The 19,401-nt window shown below is 53.0% G+C and overlaps 6 protein-coding genes across 6 annotated transcripts; 4 read left to right on the top strand and 2 right to left on the bottom strand.

Annotated features, from left to right (window-relative positions):
• Positions 1–392: 392 nt before the first annotated feature.
• On the bottom strand, positions 393–1,929 carry DBP5 (RNA helicase required for poly(A+) mRNA export; the record flags this gene model as incomplete). The annotated part of the gene is made up of 3 exons (XM_049376078.1): positions 393–662; positions 715–1,636; positions 1,682–1,929. 3 exons carry the CDS (start codon positions 1,927–1,929, stop codon positions 393–395), a joined length of 1,440 nt encoding a protein of 479 aa, XP_049234287.1.
• A 604-nt stretch (positions 1,930–2,533) lies between these two features.
• J4E87_004456 (uncharacterized protein) lies at positions 2,534–5,108 on the top strand (the record flags this gene model as incomplete). The annotated part of the gene is made up of 7 exons (XM_049376077.1): positions 2,534–2,575; positions 2,628–2,654; positions 2,753–2,937; positions 2,988–3,330; positions 3,377–3,457; positions 3,503–4,640; positions 4,705–5,108. The coding sequence occupies 7 exons, from the start codon at positions 2,534–2,536 to the stop codon at positions 5,106–5,108; spliced, it is 2,220 nt and encodes a 739-aa protein (XP_049234286.1).
• A 1,920-nt stretch (positions 5,109–7,028) lies between these two features.
• On the top strand, positions 7,029–8,523 carry J4E87_004455 (uncharacterized protein; the record flags this gene model as incomplete). The annotated part of the gene is made up of 3 exons (XM_049376076.1): positions 7,029–7,971; positions 8,019–8,422; positions 8,476–8,523. 3 exons carry the CDS (start codon positions 7,029–7,031, stop codon positions 8,521–8,523), a joined length of 1,395 nt encoding a protein of 464 aa, XP_049234285.1.
• A 1,029-nt stretch (positions 8,524–9,552) lies between these two features.
• Positions 9,553–10,227, bottom strand: J4E87_004454 (uncharacterized protein; the record flags this gene model as incomplete). Its single annotated transcript, XM_049376075.1, has 1 exon — positions 9,553–10,227. One exon carries the CDS (start codon positions 10,225–10,227, stop codon positions 9,553–9,555), a length of 675 nt encoding a protein of 224 aa, XP_049234284.1.
• A 2,601-nt stretch (positions 10,228–12,828) lies between these two features.
• On the top strand, positions 12,829–13,870 carry J4E87_004453 (uncharacterized protein; the record flags this gene model as incomplete). Its single annotated transcript, XM_049376074.1, has 4 exons — positions 12,829–12,978; positions 13,165–13,413; positions 13,462–13,767; positions 13,817–13,870. The coding sequence occupies 4 exons, from the start codon at positions 12,829–12,831 to the stop codon at positions 13,868–13,870; spliced, it is 759 nt and encodes a 252-aa protein (XP_049234283.1).
• A 1,867-nt stretch (positions 13,871–15,737) lies between these two features.
• Positions 15,738–16,677, top strand: J4E87_004452 (uncharacterized protein; the record flags this gene model as incomplete). Its single annotated transcript, XM_049376073.1, has 2 exons — positions 15,738–15,791; positions 15,877–16,677. 2 exons carry the CDS (start codon positions 15,738–15,740, stop codon positions 16,675–16,677), a joined length of 855 nt encoding a protein of 284 aa, XP_049234282.1.
• Between the last annotated feature and the right edge of the window lie 2,724 nt (positions 16,678–19,401).

Below are 19,401 nucleotides of genomic sequence, written 5' to 3'. Positions count from 1 at the left end.
TTGCGGCATTTGGGGAAACCGCTGGGCGCGACGTTCATCGGTATTGCGATTCTCATGCTTCTGATAGGGTTTCATCGGTACTTTGAGGCTCAGCATTACGTTATACGGGGCAAGTTCCCCGCGTCGAGAGGCAGCATCATCATTGTCAGCGCCATAGCAGGCGCGCTGATAGCGAGTTCACTCATCATCATAGTGGTTACGGCGCCGGGGGCGTTTGAGACTTGAAAAGAGAAGACTTAGTTTACTTTGCTAAGCTTGGGTATCTTTGATTCATTTCCATCGTACGTGATCCTTTTATCTCTTCATAGAGGTCAACGGCTGCGTTGACCCTGTCATGTGTTCGCTATGGCTCAAAAGCTTTGTTCCCCCACACATAGTCCTTGAATTACGCCCTAGCCTCTCATCTCCTCCGTTGTCTTGCCAGCTCGCGATGACTTGATGACGCCCTGAATCAGTTCTTCGACCGCGTCCCAGTCCGATGTGTCGATGGGAACTAGGTCCGTCTTGAAGTAGCTCGCAATGTAGTTCAGCTGTGTCCAGCTGTTCTTGTCGTGTACGAAAGTAAGGGCGACACCGACGCGTCCGAAACGACCGGTACGACCAATGCGGTGGAGGTATGTCTCGGGGTCTGCGTCCACTCCGTTTGCCATGGTCGGGACGTCCTGGAAGAACAGTTAGTACCCCTTGTAGATATTCTTTTGAATCATAACTTACATAGTTGATAACCATAGTGACTGACTGCACGTCGATACCACGAGCGAGAACGTTGGTGGTGATGAGGACCTTGGCCTCTCCGGAGCGGAACTGGTCGATGATGCGATCACGCTCAGGGCCTTCCAGGGCACCACTGAGTTGCGCAACCTTGTGGCCTTCGGCAACCATGCGCTTCTCGAGCTCCTCAGCAGTCCTTCTGGTCCTGACGAAAATGATGGACGAGGCTTGTGTCATCAGACCGTAGAACTTGAGTAATGTTGCGTACTTGTCATTGTCCTTGTCGATATCAATGTACAGCTGCTTGATACCCTCGATGGTCAACTCTTCATGCGCTAGAGTAATCGTGTTTGCGTTGGGTGCGAAGCGCTTGGCGTATGCGATGACGGTGGGTGGGAAGGTAGCGGAGAAGAGGACTGTCTGGATGTCCTTGTTCAGAAGTGACTTGACGCGAGTGCATTGCTCGCCCATGCCCTGCTGATCCAACATGTTGTCGGCCTCGTCCAGAACCAGAATCTTGATGTTCTTTGGGTTGATGAGACGCCGCCTCAGCATGTCCTGAACAGTTCCCGGTGTGCCGACGAGAATCTGTGCATTGAACTGTTGTCCCCTCCGCGACGGGTCGGGAATGGCAGCCATAGTCTTGAGGCCGTCCATGAACTGACCCATGTGTGTAATGACACCAAGAATCTGACGGGCGAGTTCTCTGCTAGGCGCGAGTGCCAGCGCTTGCGGCTCGGGGTTCGAAAGGTCGACGCGAGACAGGATGTTGAGCGAGAAGGCGGCAGTCTTACCAGTTCCGGATTGTGACTGCGCGATCATGTTGGTGGGCGGGTTCATCAGAAGCAGAGGCAAGGCCTTCTCTTGAACTTTGGATGGCTGGGTGAAGTTCATGCTGCGAATGCCCTTGAGGAGTTCCTCGGAGCTGACATTGTTAGCTAGCTCGTTGGTGTGAGCGCGGTCCACTTACAGATTAAGCTCCTCAAACGATTTGACGGAGTAGAGCGGGTTGTTGGGGTCTGCCTGCAGGTCGGCGAGCTTGACCTCGACATTGAACTTGGGCTCAGCCAGAGCAGAGCCGTTTCCAGGTGGACCGCTGCCATCGGTCTGAGCCTTTTCGAGCGAAGACTCCGGAGCTTCTTGGGGTTCCTGCGCGGGCTGCGCGGGAGTCTCCTCGGTCGGCTCCTGCTTGATGGGGGTTTCTTCTGCCGCCGACATGGTGGGCGAGTGCGGGTCGCGTTGCGGGCGGTGAGGTGAGGAAGGTGCGGGCTTGGTGATAGTCGCGGGAGTTTGCTGAGCGGAGCGAATTGCTATGGATACAAATTCGTTGCTCGCTCAAGGTGGTTTGGCGCAAAGTGTGAGGTAGCTGTGTTGTTGCAGGTACAAGAGACGCGTTGGAAATTGTGAGAGCTCCAGTTGTCGACTTTGGCGGGGCTGAGACGCTAGGCAGCTTTAGCGCGCAGGCCGCATGAACAGGCCCCGAGCATGTGTGCAGGCGCGACCGAGTGAAGGCGCTCAATAGCCCTGTTCCTGCATGCCATTGTAGTCGGCGTGTGCCACTATTCACCACACCACATAATACAATACGAGCAGAAGATTACCAAGATCCAGCGTCACCGGCTCAGATCCCGGGTTTCCCTCCTCGGCACGCACCGCCTCGTTGCCATTCCTCCTGCCCCACTAATTGGGCTGCCGGTAACCAAGACGCCTGGTGTACTCCGCGTATCCCTTCCCGCCCTCGCCCCAGCACTCCTTCACCCTCTATGTCTGGGGCCCGAGTCCCCTCTCTCCACGTGCACGACCCATACTCATCTCAGCAATCATGGAGGTCGACATTGCGCCCCAGTTTGGCGCCGAACTGAAGGTATGCGGAGTTGGAGCAGCACCTCCGAGCATGCGCTGACGGGTGATCACAGGATGGCTTCAAGACAGTCAACGCTTGGGTACGTCATACACACTCTCATACAGTTCCGGGGGAGAACAGACATATGCGCCGCCAGCTACGTGCCTTGCGCTTCGAGTTACTGACACGCGACTGCAGGTCTCCGGCGGCATCTCCTGGCTGGATGACATCCAACAGTTCTACCGGGAACGGAGCGCTATCGAGAAGGAATATTCGGCAAAACTCAGCGCGCTTGCGAAGAAGTACTACGAAAAGAAGGCAAAGAAGCAGAGCAGCCTCAGTGTTGGTGACACGCCTACTGTAACTCCAGGCTCGCTCGAGAGGTACGACTACCGTCGCATGAGGTTTGGGCGTTACTGACACATCCACACAGCGCTTCTATGACCACATGGGGTGTTCAATTAAGCACCCTCGAATCCCGCGCCTCCGAACACGAACAATTCGCTGGCGCTCTCATCACCCAGCTCGCTGACCCCCTCAAGGTCCTTGGCACCCGCACCGAGGAGCTGCGCAAGTTGCACGGAGACTATGCTGCTAAGCTAGAGAAGGAGCGCGACAACCAGTATGGCGAGTTGCGCAAGCAAAAGGGCAAATATGACAGCGTCTGCCAGGAGGTCGAGAGCCGGCGCAAGAAGGCGGACGGCGCATTTGACCACGGAAAAGCCAAGGCGCGGAATGCTTTCGAACAGCAGCAGGTCGAGATGCGCAACGTCAAGGTACGTAGCATGCCAAATCTCACATCTCTTACACTGACCACCGCAGAACACCTATCTCATCAGTATCAACGTAACCAACAAGCAAAAGGAGATGTACTACCATGAATACGTCCCCGAGCTACTAGACGTAAGTCAAGCCGCAACATCAGTGACGCATGGCTAACAGTTACAGAGTCTCCAGGATCTATCGGAAACACGGGTTAACAAGCTGAATTCGATATGGTCACTCGCCGCTCAGATCGAAACCCAAACACTTATGCGAAGTACCGAGTATTTGAAGCATCTATCTGCCGAGATCCCGCGGAACAACCCTCTTCTCGACTCGATGATGTTCGTACGGCACAACGCTGGCTCATTCCAGGAGCCTGGTGACTTCCAATTCGAGCCCAGTCCGGTTTGGCTAGACGACAGTAGTATCGCGGTCGACGATTCCGCGACGGTATTTCTGCGCAACGTTCTCACGAAATCGAAGACGTCATTGGGGGACTACCGACGCGAGCTCGAGAAGAAACGTAAAGAAGTTGAGAATGCCAAAACCGTGCGCCAGAACATAAGGGACGGAAAGGACAAGAGAGATGAAGTGGACATCGTTCGCGCTGTCTTCGCTATACAGGAACAAATGCATGAGGTAGAAAGACAGAAAGTCAGCGCCGAGGTGGAGGTTTCGACCATCACTTCAGTTGTCGGTGACTTGAGCATTGGCGCAAGAAACCACAACTTCAAGTCGCAGACATTCAAAATACCGACGAACTGTGATCTATGTGGAGATCGGATATGGGGTCTATCGGCGAAGGGATACGATTGTCAAGACTGTGGCTATACGTGCCATAGCAAGTGCGAGATGAAGGTTCCGGCCGATTGTCCCGGCGAGCAGTCCAAGGTGGAGAAGAAGAAGTTGAAAGAAGAAAGACAGAAGGCCGCGCACGCAGTGACAGCGACGAATGGCGCCGCGACGAGCTCCAGTACGAATCTACCCCCACTGGGAAGAAGCGACACAGTAAACTCTATGAATACTCTCAGCTCTGGCTATTCGGCCACTGCGCATCGCTCAATATCTGGAGGCATGTCGCCTACTGCCGAGGAAACTCCACCACCACCAGAGAAGAAAGCGCCGACTGTACCGGGTGCCAGGAAAAACAGGCTAGTTGCTCCACCACCTACGCAATACGTCAAGAACGACGAGGACATGCCTCCACCCACACCCAAGTCTGCAGAAGCGAAGGGTAGAATGCTTTACGCCTATCAAGAGAATGGAGAGGGCGAATTGACTGTTGCAGATGGTACGGATGTTACCATTGTAGAACCCGATGGTATGTAGTAGACGCTTCTCACATCCCAGGTCTCTTTCGTCACTTTGCTAACACTCTGCCACAGATGGTTCTGGATGGATGAAAGTCCGTGCTGGCTTCAAAGAGGGTCTTGTCCCAGCAGCGTATGTCGAGATGACGGTCGCGACACCACCTACCACTGCTTCTACATTCTCATCAGCAAGACCTGACTCGACGTACTCTGCATCGTCGGCATCAACCACCAACTTTGCCGCGGCTGCCGCTCCCGGTAAGAAGAAGGGACCCGCCGTTGCGCCGAAGCGTGGCGCGAAGAAGTTGAAGTACGTCGAAGCCCTGTATGACTACACTGCGCAAAGCGACGCAGAGCATTCCATGTCAGAAGGAGATCGCTTTGTTCTCATCAACATGGAGGCTGGTGACGGCTGGGCAGATGTCGAGAAAGACGGTGTAGTACGCAGTGTACCAGCCAACTATGTTCAGCAAGTCTAGATCACTTGTCTAGCAGCAGTTCGCGAGATGAGCTTCTTCTGATTGATTAGTTCGTTGTCTACAGCGTAGGAGTGTTGGAGAAGAGCTACCTGCATGGAGTATCGCTAAAGTATCTGTACATACCTGAAGACATTATTCTTACCAAGTCTGTTTCTATGCATCTGTAACTTGTGCAGTTGTTGCAGTCACAAAACATGTCGGCCACGCTGTGGCACTACGAGCCCCTGCATCTCGGGACGAACATGTGGGCCCTGATTATTAGCGCAAAGCCATCCATCTCGTCACGTCGCTTTCTCCATCTTTCCCCCATCAACCTCACCATCACGTCTCGTCGCATGAGTCTCGCGTTCTACTAGAGGGTCCCATGATCATGTTATACCTGATGTGGCCCGCTGCGCCAAAACCCGTAACACACGACAACAGGGCTGCATAGAACACGAGCTTCGGGTGACCAGCGCGCTGCTACGTCGCTTACAACATGGCTGCTGAGTCGTCCTATGAACCTGGAGTACTGACCCTCACGATAGTGACCAACTGCTGAATTCTGTCGAAAGAGAAGACAAAGCAGGTTACGTATGCGCCCACACGCAGAGATCGGGCTTTCAGCTTGTTCACACACAGACGCCCTGATTCTCGAGGTCTCCCATTGCACGGCCAAATTGCGCAAATCATCGTGAGGATGTGCGTATTCTGTATGCAGTCTATGCGACAGTAACATCGGGGTAACGTCACCGCGCATACCAAGACCCCAGGGCAAGCCAGCGCCTATTGATATGGAGGACCGCACTATTGTCAGAACTGGCTTGGACCATTCTTAGTACAGTCCGACCATTTGACTATCTCTCGGCTTCCACGCACGTTCAGCCTGTTCTCTGCGCCACTCGTGTCTTCTCGCAGAATGCGGGCGCATTCGGCTCTTCCAAGTCTAACCAAAAGTTCGATGTCACACTGCATATTGACAGGAACAACCATTCTGAGCATGAACCAATGCCATGCGCAGATCAACATGCTCTCAGGAACCCGGTGCCTCTCAGTTAATCAGTGCTTTAGCCCTGGAGACACCACGTATCTCGCATTGTATCCTGGTGTACTTTATGTCTGGACGCATGGCAAATTGGCAGCGAAGGCGCACTCTTGTCCCTTCGGGACACGTACGTACGTGGCACAGACTGATAGCCTGCTCAGATAATACCCAGCTACCTATGCCACGCAGCTCGTTCACTAGCTCGAAAGGTTGTATGAGCGAGTCTCCTTTGAGATTGGTAATCTTGCTTTTGATTGCCGTCTCCGCTGTTTCTGTTGTTGAACCGATTGCCGCATTCACATTCACTCTTTTCAACACTTTCCTCCAAAGCTAAGATATCTAAGCTGTATATGCACTCTCTTCGCCATATCACACACTCTTTCCCGTTTCAGCGATCGACCATTGTCTATTTGCGGAAGAGCTCCAGAACGCAGTAGGCGCATACCTAACTCATTGCTCCTTCTTGCCCAAACGGAGCAACCACGCTAGTGAGATCCCGTCTTGGCGCCACGATACAAACAATACTCACCTCACTTTCGCTCTTGTGTCTTCCCACTACGCTCGTTTCCTATAAGTCAGAACCGACTCAGTCGCCTTCACGCTTCACTGGTCATTCTTTCGTGTCTTCACCCGGAGTTTCATCTCCATTTCGCTCCTTAGGCACTGCCAATATCCTTCTCCGCTACTTCCCCGCCTACTTCACAACAATAAAGTAGCCGACAAAGTCGAAAGCAGTACCGCGACACCGATCGTTCTGTCAAGAACTTGGAGGAAGTAACTGTTTATAGGGAAGAAACGGTGAGTCGCTGCGTGTCATACTACTTCCTGCCGCATAGGCTAACGTCAGGAGAAGGTATTAGTGACTTCCACAAAAGTGTTGCAAGCTCTAGCCTACTATGAAGATTGGGCACATAGTTACCGCCACAGCGCTTGCTGTAATCACTGCAGCGAAGCCGCACCACATGCACCGCCACGCTCATGCTCACGATCCGGTCAAGCGCGGTACCATATTCGCGCCTGCAGCGACCGAGACTCTTATCGTATACTGGCTCGATGATCATTCAATCACAGAGGAAGAGGCCCGTGAGGGGATCGCTAACGGCACTCTGAAGTGGGGCAATGATGGAGTCCTTTCGACATCGACTAGTAGCCCCGTCGTATTGCCTACTCTGCCTCCAGCTTCCAAGCATCAAGTTCCGGCCGCCGATCCGACACCAGAACCCACTCCTAAGAAGGCTGCCGAACAGCCTGAGTCTGTTGCGCCCGAACCTCAGAAGCCCGCGCCAACACCCGAAATGCCCCCAAGCGACCCTACACCGAGTCCCTCCCAGGATGCGACACCTATTCAGCCGTCTGGCACTCCGCGTCCCTGGATAGACATGGTCGACAAGGATGGTCACTGCGCCGAGTGCGATAAAGAATTCCCAAACGGCAAAATACGTTGCACCGAGTTCCCTTACGGATATGGCGCCTTGCCTATCGCCCATGAGGGACTGGGAGGCTGGTCCGGTATACAAGATCCCCAATACTCCGGAGGGGATGGTTTCGATGACATCACAACCGTTCCGAAAGGTTCATGCTCGGACGGTACCTGCTGCACGTCTGGCAGCTTCTGTTCCTATGGCTGCCCGAATCCATATCTCAAGGCTTCGTTCCCCTCGATCCAAGGTAGGACGGGTCAGAGTGTTGGTGGCTTGTACTGCAACGAAGATGGGTTCCTGGAGATGGCAGACGGCAAGATCGCCAATACCCTCTGCGTTCAAGGATCAAAGCACATGGGTGTGAAAGTGCAGAACAAACTCTCAAAGTCTGTCTCTTTCTGTCGCACAGACTATCCCGGTATGGTAAACACCCACCCTCCCAATGCACTCGCTTACACGTGGCAGGGACTGAGTCCATGACTTTCCCAGTCACCGTCGGTCCTGGTGAGACCGGCTTTCTAGCCAATCCCGATCAACAGAAGTACTTCTTTTGGCAAGGCAAGAAAACTTCAGCTCAGTACTACGTCAACAAACAGGGCGTACCTGAGGACGAGGCTTGTACATGGGGTACAGAAATGGGAGGCAAGGGCAACTGGGCGCCGGCGGTCTTTGGAACATCTTTCGATGACGGTCCGATGCAGGAAGGTTTCTCCAGCCTGAAACAAAACGAGCTATGCAAGAAGGAGCGACTCGGCTACGACATCACCTTCATTGGCGATGGCGTTGTATCTCCTTGCCGGTACAAGAGCGCCACAAACCAGTGGTGTCAAGCTGACAAGTGCTGGGAAGACCCAGATCGCGGCTGCACTGTATGTCACTCTATCGTCCTTCCGTCAATCCAGACAATCGCTAACTTGGACAGGCTGCTATTATGCATGGCGATCTCACTGTTGTACTATCGGATGGCTAGCACACCCGGTCTTAGTGCAGCGTCAAACGCATGTACCCCACTGTCTTGTCACTTTCCTTGGTCTGTCTCTATTAGATCCTCGGCTCTCACGACACTGTTTTCACTATTTCCCACTTCCACGTCAGCCTATTTCAGCAGGCTCATGTATTCCTGGTCAATACTTTCACAATGTCGAAGGCCCGGCGGACTGCGGCAACGATCTCGACGGAGCTTTTGGAGGAGGTTTCGGATTTCTTGAACGGATTACCAATTACCTTTCTTCGGATATGTACACATTTTCTCTTCTGTTAGCAATAATATCGAGATCTTTATGGGCGGTGATCCACGTGCTGGTCGTGATGCATAGTCTTCTTGGACTTCGAGGTCGTGAAGGGCTCTTCGCTCGTTGAAGCCAATGGTGGATTGACTTCAATGTCTGACGTTGATACTATACACGATTGCAAGAAAAGTGACACACGCGAATCAAACAATACTCAGGCAGTAACTCATAAAGCGTAAACATCGATTCACTATGCTATCGTACGGCAACGAAGTCTCCATCAGCGCGATGCCGGGGTATCGTCTCAGTACACCAATCGGTGAAACAACAAAAAATGCAAAGTGCAATCCTCCGTGAGCCAAACTGCCAACTCTTGTGATGCTGCTAAAACACAATTGCCCCCTTCCATGACGATGCAACGGTAAACGATCCACCTGTCACACTGTGACGACGGCGAACGTGTAGGAGATGAAGTTGGATTAGACTGAATGGAGATGTAACGTATAGCGGGCGTGAGGGCGGGCTAGTCGATGTGCTGAAGGATAGCGGGCTGTAATAGGCTGCGTTGCCATACCTGCCATTCGTAGCGCACCTTGACGCATACAAGCTGATGATGTTGATGCATATCGTTAAACCGTGTCGATGACTCGCGCGTAAGTGCGCGTCGCTGTGATGTAACGTGGAACAATCGAGAGGTCCTTAGTACGAGCAGCAGTCGCTTTAAAAGCGAAGTCACTCGATCCAAAGGAACCCCATGTAAATGGTTTGCCTCAACTCGGGTTTGGATTGAAGCTGAGGAAGTCGGTCGGGTCATTCATGTTGAGGGCCAGACTCGGGTCGAAACCGAGAAACGAATCATGCTCTGCAGTCGTCGTCGGTGCTGGGTCCTCTAGAGGTTCACCGGTATGACCGCCGTGTGTAAGACAGCCGACGCATGCGCAGCCGTCTCCGCATTGACAGGTGCCAGACGCGTCTGAACAGCTTGGTAGAGTCATCTCGTTCCAGAAGTAGGATGATGGCGATAGCGTTACGGTGTCTTCGTCTTTGATGTCGCTTGGGCTGCTGGCTGCGGGTGATCCTATGGTGTCGGCTGACTGTTGCAACGTGTCCCTTGGCGCTGACATGGATGGTGAATAACCAAGGCTGCTGGGGAACTGGGCTTGCGGCTGGCTTGGTACGGGGTTCAGTTGCTGTGGCCAGTCCCTGGGCAGCACCATTGGTACCTGGGGCATGTTTGCCATATCCATACTCTGTTGGAAGCTCATCTGCGTTGGTGTGGGTGTTGCCAAGCTTTGTTGCATTGGGCCGAAGTTCAGGTTGTGACCGGCTTCCGCTCCATAGCCAGGTTGATGAGGGTAGGTAGGCATGTCGTAGAGAGGTGGAGGCATCCCTCCGAAGCCGCCGTTGTACTGAAAGTGTGCCATGATCCTAACATATTCCATCATTGTAGCGTTGTTCGGATGCGCTGCGCATCCAAAACAGCTACATGACTCTCCGCAATGGCAGTTGTGTTCGGGGACGTGTTGACCGATGTGAGGACTTGCAACAGACGGTGACATGGGAGGATTCGTTGACGGGCTCATCGATACGGAATTTTGGCGATGATAGGCTGCCGCTGCATGGTTATAGATTGGAGTGCCGAGACCGAAGGGGTTCGGTGCAGGCGATGGTATTTGCGCATGGAAGTTTTGGTACTGTGGGATCACCGCTTGAGCTGGAAATTGGAATTGATGTCCCATATGTTGATAAGCGTGTGACTGGTCGTTGATGGGTGCATCTTCCTGCTTCGTTGAACAGCAAGACTTCTTCTGCACTGGCGGCTCTGGAGCTGGTTTGGCTTTGGCTTTGCTGCTACAGCAGCCTCCTTGTGCTGGTGCTGGTGCTGGCTTGGCTTTGCTACCACAACAACCTCCTTCTTGAACTGGCGATAGAACCGGCTTCGGCTTGCAGCAACTTGAGACGGGCTCGTTTTGCGCAGGGAGTAAACGTGGGGTTGAACTTGCACTCGAAGGGAGTGACGCTGCGTTGCTACCACTTGTCTCTGAAGGCGTATACGTGATGGAAGAGGCATCAGTCTTGGCGTCAAAACCAGCCTGAATGGCCTTCTCGAGGTTGTACGGGGTGACGGCTGCAGACTTACGCCTGCCTTTTTGGATTCGACTGTTTCCTGCAACGGTAGCTGTAGGCGCAGCTCGTTCCGAAGGGCAAGCACATTCAGACGCTTTGGGAATTGTGTAGTTGATGACGACACGTTCGCAACTGCATGAGCCAGTCGGATGTGGACAGCTACTCAAAGGTCGACCCGGCTTTCGAACCTCGACAAGCACCCGATCTCTGTGGTCGCATTTCGACGAGCGATGGCCGCGGATGCACGGACCGCTGTTGAAAGTCAGTTAAAGTGCACAGCGAATGAGCAGCCTGCGCAATGCGATGCAAGCCGCAGTCGCTAAAGAATTTCTCGGGTACCTGCTGTATGTGCGTAACAGATAGCGAAGACGAGAGGGTAGGACAATGCAGAACAAGGAGCAAGACGAATAAGCGGGAGTACCTACCAGGCGACCTTCTTGCGCTCTCCATTGACTTCGGCCCACATGATGCGGGGCTGATATGAGGTCGAAATAACTTGCTCAATCCGCGGCAGGTTACCACCAAATGCGCCGTGTATCGGGGACGAAGTAAGACTGCTGATGGAAACAGCTTTTGTCCAAGCTTACTGTACACCGCGCACGTGAAAGTCTTGCGGAGGGGTGAGGTGGCGTACGGCACGGAAGACAGTGCAGTGGCAAGAGTCTAGGCTAAACGTACGACTCTCGTTGGATAGGAAAGTGGCCGACAGGCTTCAATGTGGTGCGATGTAACTATCCGAAAGAGAAGGTAGACTCGGTACTCGGCTTGGCTAAGTGATCTGTGAAGGGTCCAGCTCCGAGCGCCTGGAGCGTTGATAACCCTGAGCGCTGCCACCGGCTTCCCACAGTGTCGGTGATAATACTGTATAAGCACAGGCGTTGGTTGATGCAGTAGCGATCTTGAGCGCGGAACGGATGAATGGTGGATCGTATGCAGGCGGGCGCACGTCGGAAATGCACACGGCAACAGCGGCAGGGTCCTCAGTTGAGAGCCGGCGGAATCAGGGCGCCGGTTGTACTGGATTACCTCCCAGGATGCGGTCTGGAGAAATATTGCCTTGACAGGGCCCAGCGTTGGTGGGGACGTGAGATACCAGTTCGAAACCGCAGAAAGAACACCGCCGTCACCTCTCCCCACTAGACGGATGAATGACTCGGGTCTCCAGTTGTCAAGGCGTGGGATCTGCTGGTCGGCGCTCGAAGGTTTGTCGTGGATTGAATGGATGCGACGTTTGGCGGAGGGTTGGATTAGGCTTAGTGCCTTAGCGTTGAGCAAGTTTCTTACTAAGCGGTCTTAGTCGCTTCAGGGCGGCACAAGCAGAAGGTGCGATGATGGAGAAATAGATGCCAGGCGATGTCTCAGCGGTAAAGTAAGCGGAGGAAGTGCTGAGATAAAGTACGTGCAAGGCGGGAGTTATGAAAACGTGACCTACGGAGAGCAGCACCTGTGCCTGCTCAGATCATGGTCAGAAGAACCGTGGAAACGATGCTGCGGCCGCCGGGTATATCACTGGAGCGTGGGGAATCTGGCGCCGAGCGGACCCTGGCGCGCTCAGATGAGTACCGCGATAATTCAATCGGTGTGGGCGCGATTGGTAGGCCGTGGTATACATGAGGCGTCGCTCGAAGCCACCTGGATCACGTCCCACGCCATCGGGCTGGTGCAACGCTCGCTGCCACAGCCAACGAGCGAGCGGCAGACCCTGCGGCCGTTTGCAGCGCATCCTGCCTGGTCAGCCTTCAGACCCCGTTGATGACGGCGCTCCGCTGTTTCGAAGATTACGTCTGTCTGGAACGCAGCTGAGATAGGAAAGGTCGTGGCTGGTGATCTAGGCACGTGCCACTTGTGGCTCCGCTCTTCGAACACCCAAAATACAATCTTCGCCAAGACCATTGTTTCGTCACAACTTTCCTTTCATCATGTCCTCAGAAGCCGACGAGGAGGGCCTGGACCTGTTCCAAGAGCCTACCGATTTCTATGAACCAGAAAAGCAGGCCACATTCGCGTCGCATCAGCTGCTTTCCGGCAAAGAGCTCACTGTTCGTTTGGTTGGTCACAACCCTTTGTGGGTAAGTCATGCACTTGATCACCGACATGCCGAAGCACTGTATGGAACTTGCCAATGCAACCACTATTGGCTCCCGTTCTTCTAGAAGACTTCTAGAAAGCCCGTGGAATTTTCGGAAATGCTTCGATACATTCGCTGAGTTCTGACGTACTTGAACTGCGCCTGGCACGTTCACTGACACATTCAGGGGCACTTTCTATGGAATGCAGGGCGCACTATATCTGAATACCTGGAGGAGAATGCAAAAGAGCTCGTAGAAAACCGGACGGTTCTCGAGCTTGGCGCCGGAGCAGGTCTTCCAAGCCTTGTCTGTGCTCTCAACGGTGCCGCTCAAACGGTCGTTACGGACTATCCCGATGCTGAGTTGGTCGAAAACCTGCAATACAATGTCGACCATTGCGAACTACTTTCTAAGCCACCCAAGATTGTGGCGAGGGTTTGTGACTGTGCTCAACCTTAGCAAACATCACTAATGTATGTACAGGGGTACCTCTGGGGTGCGCCTACCGGTGACTTGACGAAATATCTGGCTGATGGTTCGGGCTTTGATGTCCTCATTTTGGCCGACCTTCTATTCAACCACTCGGAACATGCCAAACTCATCAAGACTGTCCAGCTGACCCTCAAGAAATCGCCGAACTCCCGAGCCTACGTCTTCTTTACACCATACCGCCCGTGGTTGTACGAGAAAGACCTGGCTTTCTTTGATCTGGCCAAGGAAGCGGGCTTTACCGTTGCTATGACGTTCGAGAAGGTCATGGATAAGGTCATGTTCGAGGAAGATCCTGGTGTGAGTCTTGCGGATCGCTTACTCTGTAGACGTCACTGACCGAACTTAGGATGAACTTCTTCGCCGGACTGTCTTCGGCTACGAGCTGACTTGGAACGCATGAGGCTTGTTCTCAGAGTAGCAACGAGTAAAGCACAATGTTTTCCGCAGGCCAGACCAATACGTCATGGTACTCGTCCGCCGTATGTGGGGACCAGTCCTGAAGCAACAGAACTTTGGTACGCAACTGCTCAGTTTTGTTTTGAGAGCCTTTCAGCAGTTGTGTGAGCGGACTTTTGCCATCGCATCTCACGCCATAGCCTTCCCCAAGCGAGATTCGTATATCCGACTCCAGTAAGTCGTGTATGATTTTGAAGACGTCCGGCAAGCATGCATAGGATCGACTTTGCGGGCTTTCAGACATGTAGCGGTACGCGTATAGTATGCATAATGCCTTTCCAGCCTCTACCCTGCATATCTTGTTCACTAATTCTAACACATCCCCTTTCTACGCGACATTGTGTACGTACTCCGTTACAGTCTCACATCGTGCGTTGCGGGAGCGTGAAGAGGGCTCTATTGCACAAAACACTGTGACTTCTCCTATTGTATGATTGTACTGATAGACTCACTAGGCACGCAGAACAGATTCACTTCCCGCTGGGTATGCTGCGATATGCCAACACACCGCGCGAAACACTGTTCACTCCGTTCAACATATGCCTGGGCGAAGTTCCTCAGTATGGGACATAGGCAACACATCACTCCCTAAAGGTTTTTCACGATCAGCGCTCTAGATTCATCACCCCTTCTCACCTCTGCTCAACTAATCTCATGGTCGTGTCAACGCTTGGGTCCCGAGTGGCATCTCTGAGCCCGGGCGGCTGTGTCGGATGGCAAAGTCGGACTGATCTAGTATTTCCAGTGTCTCCCATTGCCCCTTCCCCAGCTCCTGACCCATCTAGCTTAGATGTTACGTCACACCAAGGCGCAAGCGATGCAGTGGGGCTGAGAGGTAGCGTCAAAGGATACACGCCACCCCCACTCCCAACTCCTGTGGAGCGAATGATGAGGAACTTGCCTGTCAAAGGCCAGCGTCCTCTCCTGCAACACATCTCACGCCATCCGATGACCCTCGCTGATGTCGAGGCTTTGGTCCCTGCACTCATCGGTAGACACAAGATCATGGACCAGATGGTCATAAACATTGGTTACTTCAATGCTAGAGGCTTGATATCGTCTTCTGACCTCGAGCACATGCTTATCCATATCCTCGCTGTAGGTGACGAACAGCATTACCTATACGAAACAACACAAGCCCGGATTGAACTGGAACGCCTCCGCTATCAATACTGCGAGCGCATGCAGCGCCAAACTCGGATCAAAGATGTCAAGGGTTTCAAGAAGACGGGAAGACTAAGGAGCAATGTCCAGCATTGTGAGTCTATTGGCGACTTTTCTCGTTCCAGGCTGCACAGTGGGCCGGGCCTAACGGATCGGAAGTATCCCAGGGTCCGGCTGCCGCCCAATGATACACGACAGGTGAGCGTGATACCCAATCTGCCAGTGTCGAGAATGGATATGGAGGTCGAGCATTGTGATGTGTCGACGAGGACCGGATCGACCCCCGAGTTTCAGGATGCGAGGATGGAGATGAGCGACAAGATTGTCGTGAACCTTCCTAAAGAGCCTTCATCCCACGCCCAAACACCGCCTAAGCGTCGGAGACGAAGAAAGCAGTCCAAAATACCTTGAATCATTAGAAATAGCAAAATTAGTGAAAGTTGACCTCAGTGATGAACGATGCATGCCTGTGAGGTTGAAGTGTTTGCGGGGGCTAGCGCCGTTGACCGATAGAGCTTACCTAGGTATCCATTGCCGAGGTTCCATGAGGCTTCACGACTCCTCGACTGCCGACCACGATGACGCGCTACAAACCACCATGACAGTCTCATAGCGATGCTTGCCATCTCTATCAACATCAATCTATCATGACCTCCTCAAAGCCACCAAAAGCCATCCTGTTCGACATCGGCGGGGTTGTCGTACGTACCTCCTCACACTGCCACCTGCCCAGCCATCCATCACTATGCGCGACAGGACCACGTTGGCTAACGTGTCTCATTACAGGTCATAAGCCCTTTCCAAGCCATCCTCGATTACGAAATTGAGAACAAGATCCCGAATGGCTACATAAACTTCGCGATCCAGAAAGGCCCTCACGACACCGGCGCCTGGCAGCTCATCGAACGCGGTGAAGTCGAACTAAATGACGACTGGTTCGCGGCCTTTAAGAAGCAGCTTATGCGACCGGAAGTATGGTCGCAATATCTCCAGAAGCTTGCGCAGCAAGAGAGCGTCGGTGGTGGGCAGGCGATTGAGGGCGGGAAACCACAAGTACCAGACATCGACGCGAAGAAGCTGTTCTGGCGCATGATGAAGATCAGCCGAGCACCAGACCCGTACATGTATCCTGCGCTGCGTAAGCTGGGAGAAAGCGGAAAGTTTGTCCTGGGCGCGTTCAGCAACAACGTTACCTTTCCCACGGGCATTCTCGACGACGAAGGCAAGCTCTTCACCAAAGAGCTTATCCACGCTCCCGCCCCGAATCCCTACGCGAACGACTCCACAGATATCACAACATGCTTTGACATCTTCCTCGGCTCGGCGGTGGTTGGCGTCAGGAAACCGGATCCGGAGGCATACAAGCTGGCTGTACGGGAGATGGACAAGATCGCGAGGAAGAAGGGCATGGGGAGTGTGACAGAAGGTGACACTCTCTTCTTGGACGATATCGGCATAAATCTGAAGTTTGCGAAGAAGACGGGACTAAGGACAATCAAGGTGAATCTGGGCAAGACAAAGGACGCTGTGAAAGAGCTCGAAGAGGCGGTTGGCATACCATTGTTGGACGAGAAATCTAAGCTATGAAAGCCGACATGAATCTTATTTCTGATCATACAGACTCTGTCACCCAATTCCACTTGCTTCAGAGATCACACGCCTCCTTAGCCTCCAAATCCGCCATTCTCTTATGCGCTGCACTCTCCACCAATCTGATGACAGCCAACAGCGCAGACTGACGACTCAGCCCTTCCTGAGGCGCAATGAGGAACTTTCTTTCTGCCCCGCCAACTGACTTGGTGTTCCAGCCAATGACGCACGCGCGGAACTTCTCGATGCCCTCTCCTCTGCTTTCGTATCTACCCATGAGGAGCAGTGGCTCTAGCGTCGGGCGATACGTGGACGTGATCAACTCTGTGATTGTGTTAGTAGAAACATAAGGTTTGGTGAAAAGGGGTGTTGTACTGCTGAGATAGCTCAAGTGATTCTCATCGCTATCCAAGAGAGGCGTAGCAGGAACGCTGGGAGGTGCTGGTACGTGAGGGCGATTCTCATTGCTCGATTCATGTGCCATGGTACTCATGATGACTTCAGTCTGCGAAGCTTTATTGGAGAGTTGCCCTTCAAGGCTATGTATCGGTCGGGCTGCTTGCTCTCTGACATCGCAAGCATCCTCAAGAAGCTTTTGTCATAGCAAAGCAAGCCTTGTATTTTGTTGCTGCTGACAACTATAGCAATCGGAAAGGCAGTCACCAAGTGTAAAAGACGCACGAGGTTCCTTTCTAGCATAAGAGACGACTGACACACCTGTTCTCTTCTACTGCCTCTCGCTCCAGACATGGCCAGCCCCCAGTATCGCAAGAAGACGTCAATACTCTCACGTGCATCAACCTCCTGATTACAGGCATCTTTCCGTTCCCCCACCCGTCCGCCGCTGTGAAATTAGGCTGTCTGAAGAACGAGCTAGGAGTTGTCAAATATCGTGCGAGGGTCATTTCTTGTTATCACCATCAGTTTGACACTTCCAGCGGAAAACCCGTGAAGCTGATGACGGATCTCATCGAGGTGCAGGTCGCAGGTTCGCGGAGTGAGGTGCTGTTGAAATTGCTAGAGGCAGTGGAAGATTATGCTGGACAAAGAACGTTGTTCCCGGAAGTATCCGACGAGAGAGAGAGCGAAGAAGACTACGCTGAAGAACGACGACCGGGAGAGCCCGAGGAGAATGAAGACGAGTAGGACTTTAGGAAGATAATGCAGATGATGTCCAGGGGAGCGGCAGAGGGCGAGTATGATTTGTTGGAATCACAACAGATCACGCAGCAGGAGGGTTCTTGAGAAAGACACTGATTTGAGGGATTTGAACATCATGGTAAACAGCAAAACGCCCCATTTGCATTACCCAGTCAAGCAGTCTTGCATACTCCAAGGACCCTTGTGACAACATGCCTGACTGATCCCTCCGAAAGCACCCTTACACCTTATGCAAGGAAAAGGTCAGAACACCCTAGGGCCTACATTGACGTTTGGCCACCTACTTCGCATCTTTCTATCTCAATGTAGGCCACAGACCCACTTAGGGCTTTTACTTGAAGTGCTCACCCCCTCTCACCCCTCCCCACACTCCCACTCCCAACACTCCCACCCCCATCCCTCGCCGCCTTCTTCTTCTGATAATTATCATCATTCAACATCATCCTGCCAATCTCCATCTCCACAACTCCCAACAAATGTTCCAGCGCCTCTTTCCTGCTCCCACCCATTTCCGGGCCCAGTTCGAGGCTTCTGACTCCGCCTTGTTCGATGCTGTAGAGGGAGGCGCAGAAAGCGAGAGAGGGGTCGACGGCTTTGGGTTTGGAGCTGGAGTTGGCGGAGGCTTTGGGTGGGGGGTGGCGGCCTAGGATGCAGGAGGGGGGTTTGAGGGGGGAGAGGATCCATGATTGTGCTGAGGGGGAAGGTGAGTGGGTGGGAGGATGGGGTTGGGGGGTTTTGGTACTTACTTTCGATTAAGTCGATGAGATATCTAATCTCCGTTTCGTCTTCACCTCGCAAGTTTGGAAGAGGTTCGCGAGGTCGGCCGAGGCGCTCAGGCATACTTGCTGCCAATGAATCCATGTCTGATCTCTGCGACTTAAGATTGTAGACATGAAGACCATCTAGAGACGGTCTATTATGGCGAGAAACCGGTGAAGAAGCCGCGTCATCTACTAGGATCAGTGGTGTACCAATGTGTTTGTCTAGTTGTACAGTGAGGCGGGAAGGTCAACAGGTGGGTGAGATCACTTGGAGAAGCAAACTTTGTGGAACCGTCGAAGCGATTCGATACGATTGCATATCCTCCATACGAGACCCCCATAAGAATGCGCGATAGATAAATAGTGTCTGGTACGTCGTTTGCATGATCCGAGCTGGTTGAAGTCGCCTGACACGTGCGATATCTACGTCAAAAGATGATTTTGGTATGCCTAGAGTGCATATCGCTATTGACGAGAACTAACACGTTTAGACGCAAGGTCCTTCCAATCTCAATACAAAAGCTTCTTCCGTTCTTTCTCTCTCCAATCTTCGTGCAAATCTCTTGCCTCTATCATGTGCCTCTGAGGTCACCTCGTCCACCTGTTCCATCATCCGTCGCCCCGGTCGTCGCCTCTCGAGCAGCGCGCTCTGCTCTTTCCCTGTTACTGGCCATTACTCCTTTATAGACATTCTCCCAAAAGTCTACTCGGTTCTTTTCCTGGGTCTTTTCCGCCGCCCACCCCTCCAAGCTGCGTAACAGTCCTAGTAATGCTTCTTCCCTTGTCAAACCCCTATATG

Source organism: Alternaria ethzedia (assembly GCF_023757985.1).
Source record: "Alternaria ethzedia strain BMP 0044 chromosome Unknown scaffold_8, whole genome shotgun sequence".
Classification (NCBI taxonomy): Eukaryota; Fungi; Ascomycota; class Dothideomycetes; order Pleosporales; family Pleosporaceae; genus Alternaria; species Alternaria ethzedia.
This window is presented reverse-complemented; position numbering and strand designations above follow the sequence as displayed.